This window comes from Amblyomma mixtum, chromosome 2 (genome assembly GCF_055824585.1).
Source record: "Amblyomma mixtum isolate Tamu chromosome 2, ASM5582458v1, whole genome shotgun sequence".
In the NCBI taxonomy this organism is placed as follows: domain Eukaryota; kingdom Metazoa; phylum Arthropoda; class Arachnida; order Ixodida; family Ixodidae; genus Amblyomma; species Amblyomma mixtum.
In genome coordinates this window covers 36,145,217-36,163,304 of record NC_143013.1, presented here as the reverse complement: position 1 = coordinate 36,163,304, position 18,088 = coordinate 36,145,217, and the positions used below count along the sequence as shown (strand labels likewise).

The following is an 18,088-nucleotide window of genomic DNA, read 5'->3' as shown; positions in this document are numbered from 1 at the left end:
CTGTCCGCCTGATTTTCTCTTGTCCCACCATTCTAGTGCCTTCCCATGGAATCTACTGACGTACCCTAAACGAGCATCAATTATCCACTCTTGTACTGCCCATGCTGAATCCCTCTCCTTGATTTCTGCTAGGGTACAACTGACAGTCGGTTACACAACCTTTCGAGATACAAATGACGTGAAAAAAGTAAGGAAAAACATGGAACTGCATCATAGCCTAGGCTTGCAGTTGATAATTGAGTTATGCGATATGTACTGCTGCTGAAACGTAGAGGACGAGGACTTGTCAAGGCAGCTTTTTGCCTCAGCTCCCCCATATATATATATATATATATATATATATATATATATATATATATATATATATATATATATATATATATATATATATATATATATATATATATATATATATATATATATATATATATATATGTATGTATGTATGTATATGACTAATTCTAAGAACTAGACTTAACATTTAAGAAATGTAATTGCTGGTTAATAAGGAGAGGCGGAAACTTTCGAATGAAACCAGCCACAGAAGAGAGCCTGAGAGCCAGCATATCTCAGATCGCTCTTAAGAAGCACATGCATTTAGCCACCCATACATTTTATTCGCTTATTTTGAAGTCATCTGAAGGTAAAGCATGTTTCCAGAAAAGGGTTGTAGGACCGAAACAGACAACACACAGAAAGCTAGACGGGACAGGCCCCATCACTGTAAAGCCTGCAGTGAAGAAAGAAAGATTAAGTGTACAGCAAGGCTGAAAGAAACGAAGGTCTTAAGCAGAAGTCAGGACCAGACAGCCCGTGAACTGTCAGAGGCTTTCTATATCAAAAGCAACTGTAGCGACTGTGCTAGCACCCCCTCAATTGCCATATATAAGAATGAAACTGCTTTTTTAGATACACGCGGGTGAGACACCTGTGTGACTCGGCTATCTCCTTTTTCAAATTTTTTTCAATTTTTGTACAATCCTCCCGCGCATGTGTGGTTCTTGCGATCCTTCTTGATTGTTTGTCTTATATTCATTCGCGTTCGCGGTGAATAAACAAGTTGGAAGTTGCGCCTGTCCCGTCTAGCTTTCTGTGTGTTGTCTGTTTCGGCGCTACAACCCTTTTCTGGAAACATGCACCAACTAGCCCCCCAACAAGTATTACTCAGAAGGGAAAGCACAGTTCAGCGTACCTTGTTTATGTTGTCTGTCGACTCCGCCTCGATGCCGCTGCAGTCAGAAGGCGAGCAGAGGACGTTGTCGTCCACAGGTCCCGTCTGCACCGACGCCTCGAGCTCTAGCGACGCGTTGAACTGGTAGAGCCAGTTGGTGGCCCCAACGTACACTCGGCCCGTGCTTGTGTCCACCACGAAGTGCGTGAAGTTCACCGTCTCGTTGAATGTCGTGTACGAAGCCAGCACGCTGGGCAACTGTGGCGTCTTCTTAAAATCCGGTGGAGCAGATATCGCCGCGGCCGCGACAGCCGCGAACAGGGTGACCGCGAACTTAACGCCGGCCGTTGTCGTCCGGAAGAACGATATCGGCCGACTGCTAAACGGCGACGACTGCAGTGACCGACACTGCTGACAGACGGCTCGGCTTCCTTGCCGAACATCGGGGTTCTCCAGGGAGAGCATCTCGTCGATGGCGGCGCCCCGGAGTGTAGGACAAGCCATTACTTGTGTAGGGTCTCACTCCGGTGGTTTACCGGAGACGCCTAAGTGTCGAGGGCTGGTGCGCGGACACATATCGTGGGTGAGTCCGTAGCGTTGCCTCGCTCGCTGAGACCACTAAGTGTCCGACCTGCGAAAGATAAAGAAAAGTGCGTGGCGCAAATGTTAAGTGAAAGCGATAAACAAAAAAAAAACAAGAACTGAGTCGGATGACGTCAGCCGTATACCACAAGAAAAGTCTCATACCGCTGTGAAAAAAAATGAAATGAAAGTTGCTTTGATTGAACACCATATGGGCTAACTAGGTAAGGACTCGTTGGACAAGATGGCTTGGTATAATTAAAGGCAACTGATGTAAGACAAGAGCACGAACGCCACCAAGATAGTGTACAAACGTTATTTGGAAGTGTTCAGTTCGCAGAAGACGCCTTGGTAACGAAGCACGGCTGATGCTGAGGCTTTTCCGATCTTCTAATAGAGCGAACCCAAACAACCACAACTAAGGCGACACACACACCGACGCGAACTCTCAGATCGCGTCTCCGTGCGTTTGTCGTCTTTCTTGTGGAGTTTATTGGTTTATTGGAGTTTAAGGTCCCAAAGCAACTCAGGCTATGAGAGGCGCCGGAGTGAAGGGCTTCGGAAATTTCGACCACCTGGGGTTCTTTAACATGCACTTGTGGCGTGTCTGTGTTCTCGCTAAGTACTACAAGGTCAAGACGTATACTAGCTCGCCCAACAATAATTTTTGCTGAAGACTATATATAGGAAAAGAGAGCACCCGAATATATGAGGGAATGTTCTTGCCTTCATACATCGATGAGTTGGACTCATCGAATAATTCGTTACTACACGGGGCTTGAGGATCTAATGGCGTCATGTAAATAATATATGCCACGCGTAGGGAGAGGCTTAGAGAGAGAGAGACGAAGACGGAAAAGCCATAAGGTTAACCAGAGAAAGGTTGCCGTCCGCTAGGCTATGGTGGAGGAAAGGGAAGATGTTTAGACTAGCACCAAGCGTTTTACCACTTGAAGACTTTTGACAGCCCTTGCTCGCACCTGCTATCTATAGTTCTGTGCGATTTATTTCTTAGCGCTAGCTTCCCTTCAAACGGGTCGCAACGACCGCCGCGGTAGTTCAGCGGTTATGGTGCTCGGCTGCTGGCCTGAAAGACGTGGGTTCGATTCTAGCCGTGGGGGTCGCATTTCAGTGGAGGTGAAATACTAAAGACCCGTGTACTGTGTGGTGTAAGTGCAAGTTAAAGAACCCCAGGCGATCGAAATTATCAGGAACCCTCTATTATGGCGTTTTTCATAGCCTGAGTTGATTTGGGACGTTGCATCCTCTAAACCAATCAAAAGGGGTCGCAACACTCGTAAGCGACAAGCAACAAACACCAAAACAAGTTCTGGCGCCCAGGTACCAAACGTTACCAAAAAAAACATGAATGCGTTATTTTGTTGTAACATACGTTTCCTTCTCATTTCTGCCCGCGTTGACTATTGGCGCCGTGTATTTTGATATTGTAATACCATAGGTCCCACCACAGTCCAAGCATGTCAGCCAAACCTGCTGTAGTAAGCGCTGTGTGTAACGCAAAGAGGTCTCGCCATTGGAAGATCCTGCCTCTATCGTGCGAAATAAAAAAATTCGCAATGACGCTAGGATAAAATTTTATTGAAAGCGCAGCGGCTGAGGTATCTCGTCTGCGTCCGCGCATAAAAATGAATCACATTCTCATCTGTCAACACCAGAGCTGTTTCCTACAAACGCGTTAGGCCCTCATGCGGCTGACAACGAAACTTACATAAAAGATGGTTTTCTGCCGACAGAAGCGCATATATTTCGTGAAGTGGCACCCGTTTTCCGCCTAACAGGAAAGGCGACGAAAAGTGCCAAGTCATGTCAATGGCAGCTGGAATTCTGAAAGGTCACATTTATTTTTAAATCTTTTCTTCCTGTCAGCAAAAGATGGCCGCTGTCTAAAATGCGTAAAGGCAAAAAAATAAAACAAACATAGCTTGAATTCCAATGCGAAACCACAAATTTCCAAGCCTTCAGAGCTAGCACAGCCGGTAATGCTTTTAAGGCTCCCTTTTTCGAGTAAAAGAAAGAAAACTTTCTGCTCAGAATATTTCAGCGAATTCCACAACGACGTAAAATACTTAACCCCTCCGTAGGGTCCGCTTTTTATTGAAACGCATCGTAAAAATTTTGATTTCGTATAAAGGACAAAAAAATTTAAAATTGTCACCTTTCAGCGCACCCGTCTTTTTCACCTAAACTTGCAATTCCGAGTGCCACTTTCAAATGTCTGCTAGAGATCGTTTTTTCTCGTTTTTCCGGTATTTCCGTCTTCCTTGAGCCATCGGTAATGTCCATGGTTGACATCATTGCAGCGTTTCAAGATAGCTGAGGCCAGGTGTAAATTATGCGTGCTCATTCTCGGAAGATTTCTTGCCTTGCTCTGCCGTGTGGCGGGCTGAGAAATTCTCATTTTTGTTACTGCTACGTTAAAGAAGTATAGGTTACCGCGCCTGTGAGAGGGTTGTTCACAACGAGAAAGAACTACCACATACGGCAAATTTAAAAACATTTTCACCAACAAAGTGACAAAAATGATGGAGATACATAAGTGACATCCTTAGAAGTCTTTATAATGAATTTATATAGATCTAAATCGTACTTCTAGCCATGCAAGCCACATGTAGTTTATTCTTGTTACGTGACTTCTTAACTGCAATCAGCCTGACAGCCTTATGAAGCGTCGCTTTAAAATTATGAGTAATCCAACTAGAGTCAAGCCTAATGCACATTCCTATAAATTTATATGGAGAACGCCTAGAATATTTTGCACCAGGCACAGAAGCTGAGAAATCATACAACGTCTAGAACTTTAGTATCGTAAACAGCACACCTGAATTGCTACCCGCCTCTGTTGAAATGTAGGGCGAATGTAAAAGTGATTTCGTTATGCAATTATTTTACATTTCGAATACAAGTCTGTTCAAAGTGCTGAACATGCTACGTGGATTATGCACATTTCTGCTGATTTCTTATATCCAAAGCTGACTTGGCAAACCATGCACACTGCTTCGTTCGCCGAGCAAAGCAACGTGGGAGACATATTTTCAGATTAAAGTTTCTACATGGCCTAACCACTCCAAATATGAGGCCAGAACAAAACTAACCAGTTTCTTTGCTCTAGTAACTAGTTTTGTAAAGCTACAAGAAATTGCACTAAAACACGGCAGGCAGAAATAAAGACACTTAGACAGTACGAGTGCTCGTACTATCTATGTGCCTTTCTTTCTGTCGCGTTTTCTGCCAGGTGGTTTTACGTCTTTACAAGACGACAACCAACTAGCCCGACAACAAATCTTGATATAATGACTCGTTCTGCTTTTCGTCCATTTGAACAATTCTCTCACTTCACCTATGCACTTAAATCTGCCGCTTTTGCAATTTTTAATAAGCTGCAAGTAACCAATACCTGTACTTACTTGTTCTGTTTATATTACTGGTACTCCTGCAGCGAACAGGAAACTTGATACACGGGCGTAATTTTTTGTTGCTGCAGCTCCCGCAGTTAAATGCAGCGAAGAGAAGACCATGTCTACACGATAGGCCACCTTTTTAATGAAATTTCCTTCTCGTAAAACATGCGCTCATGCGTTATCCTACACACAGCTTTTCGTAAAACTTGCACAAAAAGGTAAAACCTAAGCTCTTAGTTTTGAGTTACAGAGCACGTTTACTTTTTTTGCGATATCAGCAACAAAGCAGCTTTTAGAGAAAATAGATATATAACGTGAAGCATATATGTAAAGGTAGAGCACTGGATTTTACGGGGCTACGGAGCCCTGTTTCGGCGGGCTAAACCGTATTGCTTTTCAAGTCCTTGGTACAAAGGGGATATTGGACAGAATTTCCATTCTGTTGACTTAAGTTAGTTGCAAGAAGAAAGAAAAACACTGAACAAAGTCCGAGGTAACAAGCTGCGAAGAAGTTCAAAGTGATTCTATAGTCAGTGCAATATAGTTAGAGTAATATAGTTAGTGTTAAGGCTTGAGTCCGCGAAAGAAAACGAAGTAGTTAACAGTGTGCTTTTGGATCGTAGGAGAACGTTACAGTGCATGCGTGTCCCAAGGGCCTTCAGCACTGCTGAATTCCGTAGCAAATAAATGCTGGCAGTGGATTTTGTTTATTGTGCATAGTATGTCGGCGGACTTCTAGGCGCCCACTTACTTTCCTTCGCTTCAGTTGCTTTTACTGTAGCCTGAAATCACGTTCTCTTAAGGGCAAAAAAATAATTGTTGCCTGCTAAAGGGTACACTTGAGGATAATTTATTTCGTCTGCAGTCGATCCGAACGCAAGGGATAGGAGGGAAAAAGTGTTTTAGACAGACCGACGCTTTACAGGCGCATGCATAAATAATATCTTTGTCGAAAAATTTTGTAAAAATCTCTGACATAAATCAGCATTATTTCGCTGATTGAAAATTATAAAATATGTTTGCGGCGGAATATTAGTTATTAGTAGCTTTAAAATTAGCCACCAGATGTTATTATTCCAACTGTCTTGCTCGAAATTTATTCTCGTGAAAATGAAACTTAAGTTTTAGCCTCTGCGATTGAACTAATTGATATATTAAGCCTTGCACATTGTTCGTTATTGATTTATTCAGCAACACGAGTTTATGTTCGAGCTGCATGTACCTTGCCACTGCAGTGCATACCGAGAGGCTTGAGGGTATATCAAGCTGCCGCATGTTTCCTTTAACATTAGTTGCAAATATAATTCGGCCGTGATGAACAGAAAGGTGGAAATAGATTTTTTTACGTTCTTTATGGTCTTCCCCTAAAAAAGCAAATGACGCTATTTTCAGCAAGACTTTTCAGCAAGACCCAGCTTCAAATATCAGTGGATTGCAGGGAAAGGGTGTTTCAGACTTCAAACGTGTTATCAGATCCGACCAAACAAAGCAGCAAAAACAATCATGCCGGGCATTGCTTAAGCACACCATAGTCTTCAATGCATCCAGGCAAAACAAATAGCGGATGAACGAGTGGAAGGCCCACATATTAGCTGTCACTGAGCCCATGTTTTCTTAGATGGAAAAGTCTTGGCCAATACGTCAACATCTGAAAGTTGCTCCAATAAACTGCCTACTCATGTCGTCGTTGATATGAAGCCGAATATAGGCGTGGAGTGCCACAGATGTGTGCCCCTTGGTAACGCTTTCTATTTTTTTTTTTTTTTTTACTGAAAGGGAGAAGAAAGGGCGAGTCAGTGTGTCTCGCACTTTCTCCCTGTTACCATGCGCGATGTTGCTTTCTTTAGATCTAGTCAGGTCCAAATTTTTGTAGATTTGTTCGAAACGCGAAAAGTGACTTAGCTTACGCAGGCAGCTCCCAATCTGAAGAGTCAGCGATACGCGACACAAGTTTGTCCCGAAACAAAAGCGTAACAGCCGCTCGCCCGATCGCCGTTTTCTTTCTACGAACAAGACCAAATCCCATCGTTGGAAAGAAGAAAAAGCGCCAGAATCAAAGGCGCCGCTTGGAATACCGTGCCGCGCCCCCGTCCAGTTTTCCTTTTTCTTGCGGAGAATACAGCTGCTGTTGTTTCCGACGGTTGATGCATTTTTAATATGCGATCGAAAGTCGGCAAAGCCGCCGCATCGAACTTTTCCATGCTTCCTTAGCACCAGTGCCATCGCCCCTTTTTGCCCACGGACGCCTTCGCTCCACCAGTTTGTGTTGTCCTCTTTTCATAACCGCACCTGTCTCCCTCTGGTGGTTGGACGGGCAGCCTTGTTCATCTTCGGCTCACGTAAAGCTAGCCTCAACTTGTTGGCCTGCTCTCCGCATACTAGGCCATCTCTTGCGCAAGCTTCTGGCATTGTACAGCGGTGTTCGATCCGGCCGTTGCCACATGACTCAAAGCTGCCGCCGGCTGCTATCAAACCGCAATTTCTCCTTTGTTCTCATTTTTTTTTCTTCAACTTGAAGCTGTCATGGCCGTACTTGTTACTACTAGATGTTTGTGCCGATATTTAAATCAAAGTTAACCTGAAGCGACGGCCTGGAAGGCACTATGAATATTAATTTTAAGGCGAAAGCCTTTAATGCCTCATCGTTGTCGACAGAAGGTTGCCAGAAGAGGTGTCACGCTTTTCAGTTGGTCGAAATGGTTATGACGTCAGAGTGCGCGGATTCGAAGTAATGAGGTCACCCACGAATGCCTCACGCCACCGCTTGGAGCTCAAGACAACTAATAAAATAGTTGTCGTCCGCTCCGACATGGGGCGTAAGGCGTCCGTGGGGGACCATATTACATACCCTATTACTGCGAACAGAGCCATGGATACAACCGAACTCATCGAAGCAGAGAGAGAGTCGTGCTAAAGAAGCAGTCAAAGTCGACAGTCAAAGTGCGTAGTTGTAATGTGTAGTCGAAGTGTGTAGTCAAATAAAGCTCTACTACAGTACAAACAGTCTCGTAGTCAATGCCAAACAGTGTGCCAGGAAAGGCTTTTACCTTGCAGCACTTTAGAGAGCCAAAGTGCCCCCTGAATTTTTTAGCGTAGCCTTTGTTGCCATGCACGATACTACAAATTAAAGGCAAAACGTTTTAAGAATCTTCGAGATAGTAAAAGAAAACCAACAGAAGAGGTGCTGTGCTAAGACGAAGACCCTGGGAAGCTGGTATAAAAAGAGCTGCATAAAGACGGGACGAGAAGGAAAGAAAGAATTAACAAAGAAGGTTGATTTAAAAAGAGGCCGTCATTTTACATTCAGGCACTTTGTTTCCGTAGTAGACAAGCCAGCAACAATAACATTGTTTTTATTATGGCCGCAATAAGTTGCGCGTTGTACAAACAATAATTCTCAACACGGCATATAGTTTTCTTTTTTCTTGTTGTTGTTCAGTGCACACGGCATTTTTGTAACGTTCCGAATATACGTCCCGAGTAGCAATATATATACAAAAAGAAAGAAAATGTGCGTCGCCTTCGTAACGGTCGCGGGATACTGAATAGAGATGGCGGAAACATTAAGATAACGACCCCGGGAAGCGGACGCATTACTTCGTCCACGCAACGTATAGGGACTGAATGTTGTGAAACGGCGCAGCCAGATGCAATCGCACGGCGTAGAATGAAGAGCATTGAAGTCTCCAAGCACTTCGAATCGTACGAGTATATTCAGCGCAGTGATTTCGAAGTTTAAAACTTGCTGACTACTGAATTATAACTCGAGTATTCAGCAGTTCTAAAAATTTAGTTGCAAATGTTCTGATCCAGAAGCTAAAGACAGCGTTAATATAGTGTTTTTACTTTAGAGGCGTCTCCATGAAAATATTTGTCTTCTTTCGGTTTCCTATAGAACGACCGGAGCTGAAAATGCGACCGAGGTTTGAAGAAAGTCGTATGAGATGCACGAATATTCCCAACGTGATCGCATGGATTTGAGTACCCGGACTCTCGTCTAGTTAGGTGCAAAATGTTTTACCATATCGCTTGTTAATGTCCAATAGTGATGCGCCTAGGAGTGCTGCCGTTATGTGGAGGTACATTGGCGGGAGAGGAAAGTGGGACCCGAGACAGGTCGCTGAAGAATTGACGCAAAGGTTCACGCTGAAAGTGATTTTACAATAGCCCAGAGCTCACGATTAAGTATCTATAATTCGTGTTTTTATTTTTTAAATGCTATTTTCAGTTTTTATCTTTTATTCAAGAATACCCGATGAAGAATAAAGTCTGCTATTGACACTGGTTTTCACATGATCAAGCTACTCACCCATTATTTTTTTTCTCTGGCCGACAGATGGCCCCTAGTGCCATCTGTCGTCTCCTACTTAATGCGGCAAACAATAGTGGCTTGCGACGGTGTATCTTACTAGCTGTTATCTATCAGTTACTCGCGGGGAACACTGGTATTGTTTATCATAAAGGTTTACATTCTCCAAGGCATCGGAACCTTTTTCCAAAACCTCTGATTCACAGCAACAGTTCCGTAACTTTATAAAAGGACCGTATTTCCACTCATTCTTGCTTTGTTACTTTACCATTTGTTGTTGCCAGAAGTGCAAAATCTTATGGCAATGTGCAGCGTACGCAAAAGCTGCTGCCTCCTTGAAAGCTAAACCACGCCTATCAGTGGCGCTTTACTTCAAACTGCACCAAAGTGCGATTTTATTCTCAGCTGTTTCGCGTCCCCATCGGCGCTGGTAAACATGACCCTGCCCCTGGTGGCGTTCATAGATGACACATTTGTCGTCGCCATCAAGCAAGCGAGCTTTCGCACGCATAGGCAACGATTGTGGACGTAAAATATTGCGGAAACGGCGGAAATATTATATCCCTTCATGTCATCTTGGTGACCTTGCAGCCATAGCGGAGTAATAAAACCGCACCAACAATATCCGCTTCAGCAGCTCGATGACAATGGCTAACGTGCAATGGCTTTGAGTGCAAAGTTTCGCCCTTGTCAGCAGACAGAAAAAAACAAACAGCAATAGTGAAAACGAAGCCGGCGAAATAAAATCAGGGCTGCCGCGAGCGCGGGCGGAAACACACGGATCGCGATAGTGAATAACGGCGCGGCGTCCTGGATCCGTGAGCTTGCATCTATTCCAATTGCGTCAGCATTGAGCGATAAATTGCTCTGTTTACAGTAACAAACAGCTCCTTCATAGCACCGCACCCCCCTCGTATGCCCATTACCCCGACTACCCTGAGCCGAGGCACTGGGGCGTGATAATGCAAACTGAGCAGAGCTTCCCCCCTTGCCTCCCCTACGTCCTCTTGCTATTTTTTTTCCTCCTGTCGCTATAGGCTTGAGAGGGAATAACCGCCGCCGATGGCCATAAAACACAATGATGGTTTTCCCTGAAGTGTGGCTGGGCGGTTTCTCCGCACGGGAGGTGCAGCTTCGAATTTCCTAGACGCGGGAAACGACTCCGTTAAAAGCGCTATCTTCTCCAAGAGCCGAGCGTCCCTGAATCGTCGCGTTTCACTTGCTCTCCCCCTTATTTTCTTTCTTCTTCCCGGCTTTCTTTTTTTCTCCTCCCCGTACCGCCCTGTAGGCGATGCGAAACTGAATAGCTGCAATACTTTTTCCGGAGAAATAAGCCTATAAGTACGTTCCGAGTCGTAAAACCTCCCGATGGTTGCCCGCGTATGTGTGTATTTGCGCAGCTCCGTCTATTGTGCTGATCAACGGACCTAGTATATACGCTCAAGCAAGTAACGGCGCTGGGAACGATGAACGGTGAAAGAGAACGATCAAGGAAGGAAAGAAAGAACGAGCCCGCTAGGAAAAGGAAGAAGAGCTAAGACCCTCTGGACGAGCTCTGGGCGCTGCGTCGATGCGGGCCGGTCGGTGCGAAGCAGCAAGGCAATCGAAGTGACACAGTGTTAGGAGATAGGATGCTCACCTTCAAGAAGCTCGCGCGCGCGTGCCCGCACTTCTACTTACATTGTTCCTCCACTGGCACACAAACACACAGACGCACAGCACGCTCAAGAAGCCGTGGAAAGGATCTGAGTTACTCGAAGCCAACCGTCTTGCGGGAGCGAGGGTAGCTGGCCTGGACGGCTGGCTGGCCGCGAGGTGAAACTAGACTCGGAACCCATTAGCTATAGTGGTTTTATCGGGCCGGCGCAATGCGGCCGTGCAAAATGAAAGCTTATACATATACTACCTCCACAACCGTTTTGTCGCATCGTCGGGCTTTCGCAACCTGCAGCCAAAACAATAAAAAACTCATACCGGCGTAGGTTGGCACCCTCAGCACGTTCTTTCCTCCAGCGGCCGCGTCGCTCCAAACGCGCGTGACGCCGCCAACGACTCTTGTAAACCAATTTCTGCCTCCCTCTTAGCCTTTTCTCTCGTTCCTGCCCCACTGTGTATTCCTTTGTACGGGCTTTTGTATCTCGATTTCCCTTCTGGGGTGATAACGAAACCCGCAATAGCCTCCGGCAGCCGCGTAGCCTGTGTTCCTATCCCGAGCGAACAATGACCCCAATCTGCACTCAGGTATTTGTGTAACTGAGGATTGCACGCCCCGTGACGAGAGAAGCGTGCTTCGCCCCTCCTAGTGGGAGACGAAAGAAATAAAAAGAGTATAAAATAACTGGTCAAGGTCGCCGCTGCAACATGACACCCTAATGCATGAGCAATGCCGACCATTAGGAAACCGAAGGAAAAGATGCATTCGCCCCCATAGGCGAGGGCAATCGTTCACGGCCACCGACGCGCGGGTTTCACCGTGACACATTGGGCCACGCGTGGGAATACGCGGCCGCTTGCGACACGAGCGCCGCGCGGCGTGGTAAATTAGAGAATAGAGTTACCGGCCAGCCGGCGAGTCGCGAGCTGCAATTAGTCGGACGATGCGCCCGACGACTGGAGCGTCGAGGACGGTAACGCCACACCGCGGCGCTGTTCTCCGTACCCCCCCCCCCCCCCCTCCTTTCCCTTCGTGTTCCCGTAGCACGTAATTTTTGAGGAACGTTTCACATGCCCGCGGGTGATAATAACGGGTCAGAATTGCGTCACGGCAACTGGTTGCCTCACGGTGCTCGCGAAATATGACGGATGAGTTGGATGTCGAGGCCGAATCGCGCATAGCCATCAAGACCTCTCTAGTTCTATACCGTGGTGCTGGGGAAACAATAAATACGAAATATAATATGCTTAACTCGAGAGAAGTTTCGAGAATTCTGACCGTTGGACACATTATTTAGACAGATGTTTAAGGTGGTTAAAATTTATAATGTGTTATTCCTGGCCTTCGCACACCTCTCACTTCAGAGAAGCCCTAACGTTCTCGTGGGCGATGAAACTGGGAACCAGAAATTCTCCTTTGACTTCTATCAGAGGTGTTCAGTTTTCTGTTCATTACTGGCAGTGTTTTGCCTCCAGGCAGATGAAAATTTGAAATTGTTTCACCTCTTCATCGGCGCTATCACGTTGTGTAACGCTTGCGTTGGTCGGGTGCATGGATTACGTCATCCGTACACTATTCGTTATCTTCCCGCTAATGACGATGGCGAGTCTGTTAAAAAATTGTGTCCTACAAAACACTGCAGTGCGCAAAACATATGAACGACACGAAATCTACGAAGCCTATAATACATTCAAAAACAAGAAAACAAATGGCTTACAAAATCGCGCAGCGCACACATAAGTGTCAACTGCTACCAACAAGCCCAAATTGCCACTTTATGAACGAAGTACACGGATCATGCTGAACCTACACAACATACAAAACGTACGAAAGATACGAAACATGCAAAAAACGTACAATACATACGAGACTGGCAAAATATAGGATATCAGCACTTTCCGTCCTGCTGAGCAAACGGAGTAAACTGCAGATGTCTCGGACGTTGCTTTAATGCTCTGGAGCTCGGTACCACAGCGCTGCCAACTCTGAATCATTCGCCAAGTTAACGTACAATGTAGACAGAACAGGACGACCACGACACCCACGCTTTGCGACTGTGTTACAGCTCCGGTTGGAAGCGACGTCCGTGATGCGTGCAGAAACGCACCACCGGCGCGAATTGCGCAACGTCCCTTCAAAAGTCTGAGCAATAAACAGGGAAAAAACCCGCTGCACCTCAACTCCCAAAAACTCATGCATTCGTTCCGTCCGCGTTGTAAAGTGAGGCTATTGCGAAAGTCTAACGTTTCTGCGAAGGTTTTTATTGCGTGACAGCAACAAACTTTTCTGCTTTAGCGGCCCATACAGAAAAACCTCGTTTACGAAACCAGCGAACGCAGCCAGTGATGGCGGCTTCTGATGTGAGCTGCGCGGGTACGAGAATGCATTTGTCTCAAACTAACTTCGCTTTGATGTATGGTGCAGAGGGGCAAATAACTAAGAAGGATGGAAAGAGGACAAGCTCATTTCCAGTGAAGCGAAGTTGGCTGTGAAAAATAACTTCATTCGGATTATGTACAGACTCTAATTTGATCCGCTGCCCTATAGGGTCCCCTGTCTGTTGCGTAATATAGGCAGCGAATCATTTCGCAACTGCGCACACCTCAGCGAGAGATGCACAGTATAGACCAGCCCACATGTGACCGGATTAAAATAGCAAGCAGACTGGGGCGTACCTGTTACCGAACTGCATTGCACATTGCATTAGTGCGTCGAATGAATATTCATTCGCTCCTTATTGGGAAAGACCGATACAAAAATGTCCTATGGCCGGCTATAGGCAGTTGGCAGAAATAGCTATAAACCTTTTCTATGGCTGTCTATAGCTGTAGATTCAGGCGGATATACTTTTCTATAGCCACTAAAAATATTTTTATGGTTCCGAAACCGTAGCTCCAGTAGCATAGATTTTTCAATAGCTGGCACTAAGCACCACTTTGGGCGTTGATGGATGACTATAAAAGGCCATAAACGAGCATTGCTTTTTCCATAGACGTCCACAGGCCGATTTTGTGTGGTGAAGTGTAGGAGGGACAGGGAGGCGTCGCCTGGGCATGGCGGCTTTGTTTTTGCTTTCGAGATGCAATGCAGCAGACAGTGGCGACTGCACTGCAAAAAAAAAAAAAGATTTTCTCCACGCATAAAACGAAGAAAAAACACAATTGCCTTTTTAGTTTAATTGAAGTAAATGATACCCCGGAGTGAAATACGCTCCGCCTTTTAAGCTCGGTTCATCTGTATTTTCAGAGCTGCATTTAATCTCCGAGTCTGGTTCCTTTTCCACAATGATCATTTTGGTCCATACATCTCCAGAAAAGGCGGTAAAATTACATTTACCGCTTGCTCCTTTGAGTACAAGGGAAAACAATTATCAACCTATCTATCAGCCTCTGAAGCAAAGATGTTCACTTTGCTGCTTACTCACGTTGTTGTTTTTTTTATTATGATGTTTAACGTCTCACAGCGTCTCTGGGTGAGGGACACTGTAGTGGAAAACTCCGAATAATTTCGACCGCCTAGGGTTCTTTAACGTGCACTCACATCGCACAGCACACGGGCCTCTATAATTTCGCCTATATAGAAATGCGACCACCGCAGCCGGGATCGAAATCGCGTCTCTCGAGTCAGTAGCCGAACACGATAACTACTGAGCCATTGCGATGGCTGTTACGCGCGTTGCAAGGAAGAAGCTCAACTGCAACAGCCTCCAGTAGAATCCTACAAATAGCACGGTGTTAAAGAGACTGCAGGAGAAGCAGATTTTCCTGCTCAACTCTGAACGTGTAAACTTTCATCTTGTGAGCGCATTTGTTGTAAAAGTGACCGCTGAATGCTGGCTCTCATTCCTTTCAATAAAGAACACGTGATGCAAAGCCTGCGATTCCTCCAGGAAAACGAAACAAAACAAAAAAAAAACATCGCGTGAGCCTAGAAACCGAAGCCAAATAATTTACGCATCAAACCTTCTTTGACTTCAGAATTCCTGCACTTCCTTCAAATGACTTTACCTGCTCTTATGACGTGCTTCTGCGAAGCAGAGAAGCTCCTCTATAGGAAGTACCCAGCGGTTTTTGCCCAAGATTCTCTAAGATTTGTGTGCAAGATTTCGACAACACGTAGTACAAGCTCACTTGCGCTCGCTCAGCAAACCAGCGACGTATTTGAAAGTACGTGACTTCGTGCTCTTATAAACATTTCATGCGCTTGTTTCAAACCAGCTCTTCTTACGAAACGGCGATTCTGAATCGACCGCTCAACACCAGTGCAGCTCAATTTTATGCGTACCGTGCCAAAGAAGGTAACTGCAGCAAAAACAAAACAAAACAAAACAAAACTCATCATTCATAAGCAACAAGCATTTCACTCTTCGCATTGAAATGGTTTTTCTGATGGTGTCTGATGATAGGGCCAGAAGGACTGAAACGTCTTAGACGATAGGGGTTCTAGCCTCCTCTTTATTTAAACTGCATGAGCTACACTTCGCTCTAGTCCAGAAGCATTTCAACCTGCACTGAAGCAATGGCATGCTTTTCGTGATGGCTACTGTACTGCATTGTAAAACAACTTTTAGAGCCTGTTTACGAGTTACAGTTGAATTTTTAAAGTTTTATTACTTGTTTACGCAGCTTTAGTTCAGTACAGTCGCTGGTCACAAAAGGAGCGATAAGCGTTTAGAAAATTGACCTCTTGTAAGCACCGCTCTAAAAACTCTCGTAAATTACTCCGTTGTTAAGTGATAACCAGAAGGCATTTATTTCTTGCTTTCTGAGTTCGTTCAGGAGAAACTGAAGGCTTGGCAGGTGCAGGTTCGTTTAATGTGATCGTCCCCGTCAGCCCCTGCCTCACTCGAAAAGTTTCCCTTGAAACTTTCATTGACCTTTTCTCTTCTCTCTGGCTGCCTTCATTTCAACCGGGCATTTCATGGTTACCCTTCATTTTTTTTTTCTTCTGTCTCTTTCTCTGTCTCTTTCTTTGAAAAGCTGGACGTCAGTACAACATGCATAACGTTTGCATACTGTTTAAAGAATGCAGAACCGCGTATTCCTCTGTTCTAAATGAAGAAACGATGAGGCATCTGTCGATGCAGTCACGAGCGTCCAATGTCTTATAGCCTGAAAATAAAAATGCATGAAAACACCGCTCTTCCGACAAGACCTCGCTAGTGTCCAAGACTGCTCACAGCCTTTAAATATAAAATGAGATTCTTCTCTTTAAGGTTGCTCCAGAAGGGGTCTTGAAGCGAGCGGAGACATTAAATAATCGTCAGGCGAGACTAATCAGCCATAAAACGGCGCTAGAGCCCAAGGGCGATGTAAAAAAAAAATATGCAGCTCGGGTTCGTAACCTTCCATGTGAACCATCGCTCATTAAAAGGACAGACAAGCACGGCAACATTCAAACGTCCTGAATGTGCTCGCGGAAACTGAAAGACCCAGAAACGCAATCAGTGGGATGTAAAAAAAAAACCTAAAAAAAAAAAAAACGGAGCATCCTTTGAGTTGGCGGGTGCTGAAGTCCAAGCTGTTCACGAGACCATATAGCTTCGGCGAGAACATCGGGGGGGGGGGGGGGGGGGGGGGGGGGAAGGGGGGGGGGGGGGCTTTCGAAATGCAATCTCTGAAATTACCGGAATTCTCGGCTCCATCATTCGCGTCCGTATGCCGGGCTGGCGAATAGGTGAACGTTCGTTCCAAAGGCGACCGGCTCGTACGCTGGCATGTAAAGGCTGAGAGAATCGAGTGCGCTCGGTAATTCCGCGGCGCGTTCTTTATGCATGGACAGGTTCCCGGGACAGATTCAATGGAATAAAAGAAAAAGAACATAGAAAACGGAAACGCAGTACAGAAAGGCTATCCTTTGTACCCGTTTCTTTAAAAACTGCATGCAGAATGGTTCCAATTTTGGAGCAAACGACGTGCAGTCGAGCTGCAAGGACTGAACCATTTTGGCGTAAAAGAAGATCATATGGTATAAACCCTGGCGTGAAGAAATTAAACGAGGAAAAAATAAAAGCAAGATCTTTAGCTACCCCGGTGAACACTCAGGACGATCGAGAAATGAAAAAGAAATAGAAACTTTTGATTTAGTCAATTTCGATGTATTTGTAGGTGCTTCTTCGAACGTGCTGTTGGACCCGGAATAGCAAAAGAGGGGCTCTCAGGCTGCTACAGATGTGTCGAAATCGGAAGGTCTTTGTCCCACGACACGTTGTGCGCGGGAAATAAAACAGCCCTGAAGATTTAAGCGTGCAAAAAAGTCCAGCAGAAGCGCATCTGCAACAGCCGCTACCTGGATGGTGGTAATGGGCAAGCAATGTCTGATGTCCCCCAGCGAGTGGCGCTCCAACAGAGGAATTCACTTTGCCTCAAGCGTTTCGCAAGTCGATGCTCTGCGAAGCTCGGTATCCCTGGCGGAGGGTCAGCGCTTGCTAAACTTTACATACGTGCCTGTTGCTTTCGCAAGCAACAGATCCCCGGGGAATCCGAAAATGCGCCTAAAGGAGCTCGAGATAGCCTAGCCACTTTTTATTTCGCTTTCTGAAATCCCTGGTCAATTTTCTTGGTCAGAATGACGGCGGGGGCTATTGTCAGAGTAAGCGTCGGCTATAGACGCGTGTTTCTTCACCAGCTTGCTGCAAGGCTTTTGACATTGACGTACTTCACCAGTGACACCAATAAGATAAGGGCGCTTAAGCTCTGTCGCGACAACCATTGAAAGTGGCAAATTGTTCAGGAGCTCCAAGCATTAAACGCTCAAAGTTCGGACTGCAGTTTAGAAAGCTAACATTTCTGTAAAAGGTATACACACTGAACTGTCCGAAAAATCTGCCGCAGGGTTAGCGCAGTTTGGTGCACTGCTGAAGACTCGGGAAAAACGGCTTACGCTCAACGTAAAATACACTCCCTTTTGGTTACCCTCGAGAGTCATTTGCTCATCCTCAGCACTGAAAACTT

General features: G+C 45.5%; 1 protein-coding gene across 1 annotated transcript in view; it reads right to left on the bottom strand.

Moving 5' to 3' along the window:
- LOC149358978 (plexin-B-like) overlaps window positions 1-18,088 on the bottom strand; it is a 174,965-nt gene that overhangs the window by 93,624 nt on the left and 63,253 nt on the right. Inside the window, exon 3 of the mRNA XM_089571152.1 lies at window positions 1,193-1,802. Coding sequence (XP_089427278.1) covers window positions 1,193-1,675 — 483 coding nt within the window. The 5' untranslated portion in view covers window positions 1,676-1,802. The remainder of the gene's footprint in view (window positions 1-1,192; window positions 1,803-18,088) is intronic.